The 12,432-nt window shown below is 40.3% G+C and overlaps 1 protein-coding gene across 7 annotated transcripts in view; it reads left to right on the top strand.

The window, feature by feature from the left end:
• arhgap32b (Rho GTPase activating protein 32b) overlaps nucleotides 1–12,432 on the top strand; it is a 123,930-nt gene that overhangs the window by 100,145 nt on the left and 11,353 nt on the right. For 6 of the 7 annotated variants that reach the window (XM_055017200.1, XM_055017199.1, XM_023273370.3 and 3 more), the window contains 2 exons: nucleotides 7,733–7,882; nucleotides 11,259–11,361. In XM_055017200.1, coding sequence (XP_054873175.1) covers nucleotides 7,733–7,882; nucleotides 11,259–11,361 — 253 coding nt within the window. Of the gene's footprint in view, nucleotides 1–144; nucleotides 391–7,732; nucleotides 7,883–11,258; nucleotides 11,362–12,432 lie in introns of those variants that run through there. The other variant, XM_023273372.3, reaches the window with a different exon arrangement.

Raw genomic sequence — 12,432 nt, 5'->3', positions numbered from 1 at the left:
TGGCATAAAAGCACACAGATTTTTATATGGGTAATTTTTGACCCACTTATTGAAGAGTGTAGGGTCCAATCACTAGCGCATGTAAGGGTTAAGCAACTAGTAATGTCCATATTTCCTGGAGCCCTTGAATGCAGCACGGCTGTGGCAGTAGAATCAGATCGGAGCAGCAGCGGACAGTCTGAGCTCAGTCTGCGGCGCTGCTTTATCGCTCCGTCTCAACTTTAAACTTCTTTTACTTGACCTAAAGATAGCTCGCTGCTTTCACGGAAGTTTAGTCGTAATTCTACGCAGGTTTTCAGTTAGCGGAGGAAGAAGAGAAGTTGTACTTTGTCCTTTTTTTTCTAATCCAGTCATAAAGCCTGAAGGCAGGTCGAGCGTTATGGAGCTGAGGTAAGAAACTGCCTTAGAGTTCGTGTGAAGTTGTCTGTTTCTGCCGCACGGATTTCGCTAATTTGTGGACGTATGCGGAATGTGAGATGAATTATGGTAGAAATATGGAAAATGATTGCTCCTTCCCCGTGTGACTCCACATTTTCCACGTGTTTACGAGCCTTTGCTGTATAATGTACGCTACCAGTCAAAAGTTTGGACACACCTTCTCATTCAATGCTTTTTATTTATTCGTATTATTTTCTACATTGAAAATCAATACTGAAGATTAACACTTTTTTGTTTACAACATAATCCCATATGTATTCTTTTATAGGTTTGATGTCTTCAGTATTAATCTACAATGTATAAAATAATGAAATAAAAACCACTGAATAAGAATGTGTGTCCAAACTTTTGACTGGTAGTGTGTCATTTCCGATTAATGTCAGTTTTAAAAAAAAACACTGTTTGAAATATGTAGTTTATGGGATCTACAGTCATGTGGTTAAATATTCGTTAAGGTATAATAAAGGAGCAGATGAGATACTGAGAATAGACAGTACCAGTCAGTAAGGACAGCTCAGTCCTCCATCAGAGAAATTTGAATATGCCCTCAGAGAACACTTTATTAGGAACACATGTACAGTCTAGCTCAGTCCAATGCAGCAGCAATGATGAACACTGCCTTTCAAAAGTTTAGGGTCACTTAAAAATGTCCTTATTTTTGAAAGAAAAGTTTTTTTTCAATGAAGATAACATTAAATGAATCAGAAATACAGTCTAGACATTGTTAATGTGGTAAATGACTATTCCAGTTAGAAACAGCTGATTTTTAATGGAATATCTACATAGAGGTACAGAGGAACATTTCCAGCAACCATCACTCCTGTGTTCTAATGCTACATTGTGTTAGCTCATGGTGTTGAAAGGCTCATTGATGATTAGAAAACCCTTGTGCAATTATGTTAGCACATGAATAAAAGTGTGAGTTTTTATGGAAAACATGAAATTGTCTGGGCGACTCCAAACTTTTGAACGGTAGTATATGTACATTTGATTTTACTATTGTTATTATTTCATTTAGCTTGTTATCAATGCACCGTCCAGTGGCAGCTATTTATCTTTTCGTCATGCCCCCATGTATGATGACAATAAAGCTATTCTATTCTAAAATGTGCTTAAATTAGTATCAGTTATTTACAAATGCCTAAATTTCCAGACACAATTGTGCACAGTGAGTTTGTTGTTCTTCTAGTTTCTGGCTCAGTAACACAACATGGGTCTACTGGGAACTGTAAGGTCATAATTTGGGCTGGCATTTTTTATGTTTTGGAGATAAATATGGGAAATTCTTTACTAACAGAATATAAAATGGATCACAACCAGAATCCTTGTTGAGACAGTTTATGGAGAGAGTTTTCATGGAAAACATGAAATTGCCTGGGTGACCCCAAACTTTTGAACGGTAGCCTAAGTTCTACTTTAATGAAGCTCTTACATTTTCAGGTTTTTTTGCACTTTGTTAGAAAGGCAATATTCCCATTTTATGAGGTGTTGCTCCGGTGATGGTGTAGTAGACTACAGTACATTAAAAGTAATGTAAGTCAACAAAACCTGAGAATGTATTATAGTTATTATACTGGATTGCATGAGATTGCGCAGCTGTTCCTAATAAAGTGTTCAGTGAGTGTATGCTTGCTTGTTTGCTTTTCATATTTAATTTTGTAATTTAATATATGAATAGCTCCTGCCCACTTGTTTGAAAATGTATTTTTCTAGTGATGCTTCTAACTTTTTTTGTGTTGTTATGCCATTTGGCATAATTACTGGGGGAGACTGCACAGACAAGACCCAGCTGATATCGCCCCCTCTGTTCTCTCTTTCCTCCCAGAAATGGTAACAAAAAAGGCATTTTCTCCTGCTGTCATTGCACACTTGGGCTCTTCTATGCAAACAGAGGTCACTATCACTCATGACTGCCTTTTCATAGGCAGACACTGCTCTGTTGTTTACATACTGAACAGCCTTGCAGAAACACCAACAAGAGACTGGTTAATGGATGTAAACACAGTGTCTTCCACCCTTCTGTTAGTTTGATAAGCAATGCAAACATTATTTCTGCAGCAGTTGCCTCTCTATGGACAAATGCCCTGCTGTCAGTGGTGGCCATCAGAAAGCAACACTGTTAATAGTGTTGGCTTGTGAGTTCATGAAGTTTCTGTAAAAGATGAATCACTCTAGGCAAAAGAAACATACAGGAAGATTTAGTATTTTGTCTTTAGATGTGGGCTGTTTGAATAAGTTGGTGGGCAATGCTCATTTAGAAAAATGACGATGTTCACAGACACTTATGTTTCTTCCAGAGAGACTCAGCTTTAGTGTGACAACATGCAGTCCATTTGGAAAAGCTTTCTGTGTATTTGTAAATTCGACTGCAGCCAGAAATGCCATGCTTTGAGCCCATCAACATAATGACTTGGTGAAAGTGCAGCAGAGAACGAGAGAGCCGTTTGAATTTCCCGCCCCGCCGCCTACATGGGAATGCATAGCTGTTGAGTCTCAAGGGGGTGCTGGTTGAAGTGAAAAGGCTGTGATGAGAGCATTGTGAAGTCCCAGTGAGCTGCAGCCACACCTACTGCTGGTTTTGTATTCAGGGAACACTGACATGCAGAGTTCTTGTATCAAATATCTCAGGCTAGAGTCTGCTGATTGGCTCTGTGGTGTCACTGCTCTACTTTTGGGAGCAGTGTTACTCTGTTGTGTTGCTATGAAGTTGGACTTTTCCTCCAATCTGCGTCATGTAAAAAGCTCCCAGCTAATTGAAAGGAATGAGGCAGTCGGTTTTGGGTTGGAGCGGGGAAAGAGATCATGATGTTTGCCATTACGTCTGTAATTGTTCCTGGTGTAATGTTTGGCCTCCCTTCTGCTCAGCCCCTGATGATCAGAGCCCAGCCTCGCAGTGGGTAAAAACCTCGTCACAAATACAGTCAGTTAAAGGCAGGCACTGAAACCTGTCACTATGTTTAATTCTGTCTTATCTGGGTTTTATTTTATCTCGGTTTTAGCTGTTTTATATGCAACAACCATGAATGGGCTGTTGCCTCTCACTTCCCCGTCTGTAAACATCTGAGTCTCTTCCTGGAGTGACATACGTTAAAACAGAGTTCAGAATTTTTACAGATGTCCAGAAATATTTAACAGATACCTTTTTGTCTCAGTAGTTCGTGTTAAAATGTCATGCCACTGACTTTACACGTTGTCATCTTGTTGGTTGTGTGAAATAATCAGGGCTGTCAAAACGGACAATGTGGTGCAATAACTTGTAATGTTAATAACACTTTGCACTCAGGAAAAACAAAAGCAGAGAAGGCTTAATAAGTCTGGATAAGAAAGTAGTTGCAGTCAACACAGTTTGTCTGTTCTTCAGCAAGAACTAGTGAAGAGATTTAAACTACCGGTTTATCTGGCGCCAACGTTGGCCTCAATGGCTGAAACATATAGTGTTGCTTGAAAACAGAGTCTGTTGTTCATGGTATGACATTTATACTTGAAAATATCAAACTGGGCAGCCCAACAAGTCTGCAAGCAGTTCAGGAGGTTTCAGACTGGATCTGTAAATTCCTCACATTATCAAATAATCTGGGTTGAGCGTCGACCGAGATCAAAGACCAGATTTGTCATCCTTCTCAGGAGGGATGAAATGAGGGTAAATCAGCCCTAAACTCTTGCAGTGTGAGCCCGGCCTAAAGTTTGGGTTGCAGGCTGTAAATTTACAATTGCAGGCCTGAAATTGAAACTGAAGATGTGAAGAAGCTGTGGCCATTAACCTGGCAGGGGGGCTCTAATGAAAGAGTATGTCATGGAAAATATCCACATCCAGTCTTTTTGGAGTTGGTTCCATAACAGTGACTCATGCTATGTTCCTGACAACAGAAATTTGAAATTCAAAATTTAATTGGAAAATTGGGATGTTAAGACATTTGAAGTAGGACAGTTCCTGAAGTTGGAAATTCATGTACCCCAGCTTCATAAGAGCAGACACTGACATTATTCAGTGTGTCAGCATCCACAAAAAGTGGCTTATTTAGGCTTAGTAAATGACAGGCTATCCAAAAGTTAACAGTACTTTGTTAGGCTACTGTGTCTAATATTCTGACTAAACTGAGAGAAGACAGATTTGGGATCTGGCATTTATTTTCCTCTTTTTTTTTTTTTTGCTGACTTTGCAAATATACATATGCTACTTACCTTTGAAAGATGAGATTCTCTTGATCAGCCACGTTGATCGTTTGTTTGACGTTGCGAGTCATGGAGGACTTTGAGCTTTTAATTTGGAATGTTCATCTTGAAAGTTTCCGACATCCACCGTAAAATATTCTTAGCGTGAGAATTGAAGAAGCAGCATTAAAGTGCTGTTTCAACTATCATAGTTGTAAATTATGCGGCTCGCAATACTAAATCACTGGAATACCCCCTTAGTGCCACCTTAAGTGCCCCAAGCGATAAATCTTGTAATTAACATCATAGAAAGTGATTGTTAAGCCTCTATCAGTCCCACTATCCTAAAACTAAAAGCCACTTACCCAGCTGGGTTTCAGCAGGGAGTGTGTCACAGGCAGCTCCAGTGCTGAGCGTCCTCGTTCCTCAGGCTGTCATCTGCTCTGACAGTAAGCAGATGGGAGTCTCTGTCTGTCCTCTGGAGAGTCATGCTTGTCATTGCACTCCTCTTCCTCACGCCTTACACTCAGTTTGGGTTCCTCAATAAAAGCAATGTGTCAGTGTTTGCCAACACAGTTGCACAGTCAGCCCCCCTCCTTCCTCATCCTCCCTCACATGACACTGAAGACCCCTTTTTGATGCCTCAACAGTAAGTAAACAAAGCTGCCTCAGCGGTTTTGTGTGCGGGTACAGCAGCACAGAAGGAATTTTTCCCTGATGGGTGAATTGTGGCTCTTTGGATGCAGGCACAGAGACCAGCTGTAGATTCAGGGACGATTGTGTCCTGTGTCTTTATTAAAAAATTCCTCACAACAGACTTGCCTTGTTTCAGATGTGGTTTGTCTACCAGGAGGAGAGATGTCATCTTGTATCTGTCCAACGGTATTCAGTGCTAATTCATAGAACACATTGGGAGGAACCCCTTCTACACAGTGAACTGGATGTTAATCCTTGTTTTCGCCCCACAAACGCTTTTTTTTCTCATCTTTGTTATGTGTTTGATGTAAAGGAATAAATGTAAATGAAGAATAGTAAATGTCAATGCCACAGTGTTTCTGAAACACTTCCTCATACATTGTCCCTGAGTACACTGTTAAATTAATTGAGCTCCAAAGCAACTTTTGCTTCCCATCAGCTCATTAGTTTTACTCTGGTCTTCATGTTTGCATTCTAAAGGTACTCGACGGACTGTCAATTAAGTCTGCTGTGTGCAGTTGGCTTTCATATTGTCTATTTACCATGCAACACAGGCAGCCTCTCATTAGGCTTTACCTAATGGTCTCTGGGCAGGAAGGTCTCACACAGCAGCTGTGTTTGCACGGCTTCTTTTACTGATCATATTCATAACAGCACATGTGTGCATCGTGATAGTGTGTACGTGTCTAAATAGTCATCCTAGTGTCATTACTTCTGATAAACCATGGCTTGAAGAGCAGCAACTAAAGATGCTGCTGAGGCACTTTAATTGCGATCATGTTATCTTCCAAATGCACAATGCAGACTTAGCTTTCTTTAACTCAGCTTATTTTGTTTCTGCAGATTGAGTTTGGTAAGCAGTGGCCTACTTTCAGTTGTTTTGCAGGCGAAGCAGAGCTCAGTCTGGCAGCAGACGGCAAACAGAAGCTGTATTTCGCCAAAGATTAATCATTTATTTGATTGAATTTCTACTTTAAATTTCAGCTTGTGCTTTTATTCTAGTCTAACGTCTCAAGCAGGTAACATAAATACGAAGTCTGCGAAACACATGAAAGAAATGGAAGGGCTGCAATCGTGACTGTGTTTAGAATCAGTTAAAGGAATGTACCCTGGAAGACAAATACAAAACTGATGTGACACAGCAGTTTTTCCACTCAGGAGATGTTAGTGTGAAAGATTTAGTGAAGTTCCAGATGTGCTCCTGAAAGAAGGCAGTCATCAATAGATATGGTACTGGATGTTTTTTGTTTTTCCTGAGTGAGACCGCCTGCGCTGTCAGTTTAAATGTGTCAGATTTCAGTGTCACACAAGCTTCTTTTGCTGGTCTGCTAGTTTTAGGACAGACAGAATAGTATGAAGAGTTGTCAGTCAAACTCTGTGCGATGGGTAGTGCAATCTAAGTGTCCACAGAGGATCAAAGAGAGACAAGGAGGAAAAAGGTAAACTTCAGATGGAGATGAAGTTAAAGGCAGACATCTGTCAGTATGAGTGTTGAGGATCATTGTTTCATTCTCTGTGATGACTTTGGCTCTAGTCAAAAGCTTTACAAATCAGTGAAAATATAAAGAAAAACAGAGGAAGGTGCAATCAGTGCTTCTTGATCTGGTTCAATAGTTTCACAATGCAAATTACTTTTATTTACTGTCTACCCTGCTTATTTCAGTCAGTGAAAAGCTTAGGATTTGAACTCTTTTAGCACTAGAGCTTTTCTTTTTTTGTTTTTCAGATTTTTGTGTCTGTTTCACCAAGTTTGATAGCTGGCTTACAGTGCACCAACTGCTCAGTTTAAAAAAAAAAAAAAAAAAAAAAAAAGATGCTTTCATGAGCAAGTTTAATTCATCTGCACAGCTGGGTCAAGTAAACTGACCTCCGAGCACAAAAACACTCTGCTACTGTCATCTCAGTAGAGGCTGACAGTGTGGGATTTTCAGTGAAGATTTTTTTTTTTTTTTAAACAAATGTCTACAGCAGAGGCCTGCACCATTGTTCCCTCCAAAAAATCCACATTGTTTGATTCACTTGATAGCCTTTCCACATCTCTCCAAAGCAGAGAAAACAACTGGTGTGTAGTTTAAGGAGCTTACGACCTTTCCCAGACATCGTATCTGATTATTGCAGGCTGGGTTTTTGAGAAGGTCTGCTCCTTTTTTTGTCTTGTTTTGAAGGGGTGCGGAGGATACTGGTATTGGATGTGCAGGATTCCTTTGTAGTTGCCTGGGAGGTGGTATTTAAGAACGAAGCTTTCGCTTGAAGGAAACCACACATGCATAAAAGAGGGGTTTGCATTAGAATAAAGCTGAAATACACAATGGGACAACTCTGAGCAGCTTGGCTGGGGTTTCACTCTCTCTTCAATCTCAACCAGTCTCAAGACAGAGATTACTGTGGAGTAGTAAACAGTTGTAAGAGGAATCTAAGATGTGTCCTGCCCTCCTTGACTCCTCAGTGTCTAAGAAGCACGGAAAGCTGATCACCTTCTTGCGCTCCTTCATGAAGTCCAGGCCCACCAAGCAGAAGCTGAAGCAGAGGGGCATCCTCCGGGAGAGGGTGTTTGGCTGTGACCTGGGAGAGCACCTCCTCAACTCAGGACATGATGGTGAGTAACACTCACACCTTGCAGAGCCATGATGACCATCACTGTCCAGTTAGCATTCTGTGTCTGTCAGCGTAATGTGGGTTGTGTGGCCTGTGATACCTTGATTACATAACTGTAATATTGCCTGGTTCTATTTACGCGTTATCTAATTTTCTTTCATTCTGTTTGTAACTTACTTCAAAGATTCACTTGTTAATAAGTTGATAAATTCCTCCTGATTTGTATTCTGAACACTAATTCAAATAATGTCATACTCACTACTGTACAACTTTTTCCAGATGCTTTACTAATAACTGTAACATTGCGCTTATTGCAATAATTTGCCTTCTTGCAGAAAGTTGCATGAGAAGCTTGATATCACTAATATGAAGCTACAGCCAGCAGCTGGTTAGCTTAGCTAAGCAGAAAGACTGGAAGTGGGGGAAACAGCTAACCTGACTCTGTCAAACTGTATAAATGTCTGTGGAGCACACTAACTCATCACGTTAAATCCCATTTGTTTAATGAGATCAAAAAGAAAACAAAGTTTTACAGAGGGATAGGACTATTTCTCAGTTGGTGCAGTGAGTTCCTGGAGACTGACCGGCAGCCTCACACTATATTAAGACTTAATTAAAGTGGCTGTGCCCAAATAAGAAATAGTCCCCGTGACACATGAGCTAATGGTTTTCAGTTGACAGTCACAATGTGCCATCTGAAAGCAAATATTCACCTCTTGCTGCATGTAAACCTCGACTCTGCAGTGCGATCTGACTGTAATTAAGATGTCTGTTGGGGTAAAGTCTATACATGCAATTATCTGCTACAGCTACATTGATTTTTCTGAGCACTCGGCAGCCTGGTGTCTGGCAGGTGAGTTGATGTGATGGTCTCTGACAGAGTAGGGGATAATGGTGTCATGATTACCGTGTAACATCAGCTCTGACCAATTTAATGAGGCTACTCTGCTTTTGGGCCTTGATCAGTAATGTAATTTTTGTTCATGTTGACACCAGTTTAAAACCCCATTTGCTCATGTTACTGTATCATGTTCTGTGTGTGGACATGAAAGGTTCCCGTCTTCCTGGCGCATTAGCTCACAGTAATCACAGTGCATCCTGTACATTTGGATGGATCAGTGTTTGTGTAATGTCACAAATTTATGGATGAAGGACTGAATCCTTGACCTCGATGCCTTGTGCCTTGACATGAGAGATAAGGCACTCTGTCACACTTTTCTGGGTCAAGTTGTTATTTTTTATTTGTTTCTTATTATTTTTTTACTTAAAGATGAAACTGATCTTAAGGAGTGAAGAAACACGTGATAAAGATCGATAGCTCATGAGGAATCAACCCACATTTAACACTTTAATGCCGTAATGTTTGTAAAGGATTTCAAGAAATGTGTCTAAATTGTCCATTAATTTTCTCCATATGTTGAAAATAATCTTCAAATAAGTTATAAAAATTATAATCAACAAAGAAGTTTCAGTACATATTCAACTTTTTTCTAATTTGAACAGAAACTAGACGTCTTTTCATAAAGTCGAGACCTTTAAAAAAAGTAAGAAGAAAAAGCTTCGGCTCTATGAAATAGAGTCATTCCTTGACCTACTGTGATCTGAAATGCTTGTGGTAACTGGGAGAGAAAGTGCCAGTTTTGTTAATTCACCATATTGAAAAGAAATATCCAAAAGTACAAAAGAATTTGACATTTCAGAGTAGTGTTTCAGGATACTTGCAGAGCAATTAGACAAAAGTGAAGTCTGTAAAATTCAGCTGTAGTTAATCAATTAAAGCTGCATTCTGTGTGTCCTCTATTGTATTCCTGTACATAGAAAACTTGCAGTTACTACATGCTAAAAGTAAAGCTATCCTATCCATTTAGCTAAATAGGTCCTATGGCTAATCACACGCATGAGATTATTCCATTTCATATCATCAGAGGTCTTCTGCTTGACCTTTGAGTACTTTTCCAGGCATTTATTTATTTACTTAGTTTATTTGTCGGTCTGCCCACTTTTAGCACATTATTTCACACATTGAAATTTGAGGCTATGTTTTAACAACAGAGTTTAAGAAACTATTAACAACACAACTTGTCATACCTGCTCCATCAGTTGTTAACTTTCAGTGAAAATGACTCACTAACTGTATTTCAGTGATGCGTAGCGGCAGCTTGGGAATGCCTCTGAACTGACTACTTGTTAACATAAGGTCTTAACAGTCTGAGTTTCAGTCATGTTATACTCATTCCAATAGCTTTCCCGAGAAAAGATGTAAACACCAGCTGAGTTTAGGTAGCACTGAATCACAACAGGTTACATGAAAACACAGTAACTCATCCAGTCCTTGTTTATCAGTCGTAAAGTTTCCACCATTTCTGATTGTTGCTCAACTTTACGATTTTCCACAAAGCTCTGACCTGTGGACATAAGATTAAAGCTTATGGTACCATTAGCCGCATTAGTCACCCAACATGCTAAAACTAAGGATTTTCCTGTTGTTGTGGTGACATTGCATTACATTCTAGTTGTGTGTCAAACACTTACTACACATTCAAGCACACAGTGCATCTCTGAGATAAGACAACCTCATAAAATCTTCCCATGTGACGAACTTGAAGAGGATTTATCCACCCTCTCAGTCGTCCTCTCTGCTGGAGGATGCCAACGACTTTCCTCAAATCTTGTTTTCTCTTTGGCTATGTGTGGAATTTGTCGGAACAGCTGCTTCGGCTAGTGTCCCACTCTCTGTCATCCTCTGAATGATGTGTGAGCTGTGGGAGGCCTGGGAACCTCCTTCGACACATATACACGGTCCTTATCTCCCATACACACACACACACACACACACACACACACACACACACACACACACACGCTCAGATAAATAACATGTCTCTATGATTCATGGCTGCTCAAGGAGAATGAAGAAGCTCCGTGTTTTTCTGAGGTTTTTCTTTTTTGGTCTGTCCGTCTCTAACACACAATCACTGGCTTGATGCTTTGAAGCTGCCTCACATGCAGACATGTTATCTCACTCTGTGCTTCATCCATAAAATTGCCTTGAAACAGAAAAAAAGGTTAAAGACCACCCCGCAGCACTACATATAAAATACTATATTTTTGAAACAGTTGAGTATATATTTCTATATGTATTTGTGTCCACTTAACAATGTTCAGATATTTCCACCTTCAGCTCCCAAACTGCTTTTACATCAGAAAGCACAAGAAAGTCAGTTACTCACACTCAGCTTCTAGTCAATAAAGCTCACGAGCTCCATCCTGACCTCACACTTCAGAAACCAAAAGCCATCTTGTTCTTGACCCTGTAGGTGGACTGGGCAAATATTGAGTGAAAGAGATGACATGCTGTTGTCTTTCTCTTTTGACAGTGCCCCAGGTTCTCAAGAGCTGCACCGAGTTCATCGAGAAGCACGGCGTGGTGGACGGCATTTATCGCCTCTCTGGAATTGCCTCAAATATCCAGAAACTGCGGTAAGGAGACGCACGCTGGCCAGTGTACACAGCTTGACAGAATTTGATTTAAGTGTCTATAAGGGTATCCATGCTGCTTCCGCACAAATATCTTCTGTCATAGGAGGAGCTCACACATCTAATCCCAGCCTGGCTCTCATCCAAAAACCGATAGTATGCGAATTCCACCAGGGATTATTGCATCTGTAACAGAAGAAATGACTTTGACTCTTAAGTTGTTTTCTTCAGGAGCTTTTACTACCTAATGGTGTCATACACAGATCAGAACATTGGTCGTTAAAGCTTTTATAGCAGTTTTGGCTTGTAAAAGACAATGTATGTGTTGAGAACATGCTGAAAAGCATTGTTTTTGCTATGCTGTGAAGTTTCAAAGGGTAATGCAGTGCTTTCATCTTTATATATTGGCTGGGATTGTACCTGCTTATGTGGGGATGACCCAGCAAGGGTGTCATTTTGATTTTTAGAACTTGAGTTTGATTGTCCAGAGAACACAGGCCATCAAAAAATACACCAACTAGTCTCTCTACATCATACGCCATCTTTTTGATTTTTCCTCCGTGTTCAACCTCCGCCACTGATGAACTACAACATCCCCTTTGTGCCACCAGAACAGCTCTGACCAGCTCTGATCTCTGGGGGGGTCCTGTGACATCTTTAATTAAGGCCTCTGTGGATTGGGTAGTTTTCCTCTGACACTTTCTGGGCAGCTTTTGCAGTTTAGTGGGGCACAATGTCCTGTTGGTTGATGCTGTTGCCATTGGTGAGTGTGCTTGGTTTAAAGCAACGTTTCAATGGATGATACATATCAAAGTAACATCCATATGAATGCCAGGACCCAAGGTTTCCCAGTAAAACTTTGTAATTAACTGATCAATGTTATGAGCTGAACAGTGGCTTGGTGGTTAGACTTTCACCTTGTAGCTAGAAGATCTCTGGCTTGCATCCCGGCCTTCCCGGAATCTTTCCACATGGAGTTTGCATGCTCTCCCTGTGTGTACATGGGTTTTCTCTGGGTACTCTGGCTTCCTCCCACAATCTAAAAACATGCTGAGGTTAATTGGTAACTTTAAA

The sequence above is a fragment of the Amphiprion ocellaris genome, chromosome 14 (genome assembly GCF_022539595.1).
Source record: "Amphiprion ocellaris isolate individual 3 ecotype Okinawa chromosome 14, ASM2253959v1, whole genome shotgun sequence".
NCBI lineage: Eukaryota > Metazoa > Chordata > Actinopteri > Pomacentridae > Amphiprion > Amphiprion ocellaris.
Note: the sequence above shows the minus strand (reverse complement) of the source record. Positions and strands in the feature narration are given on the sequence as shown.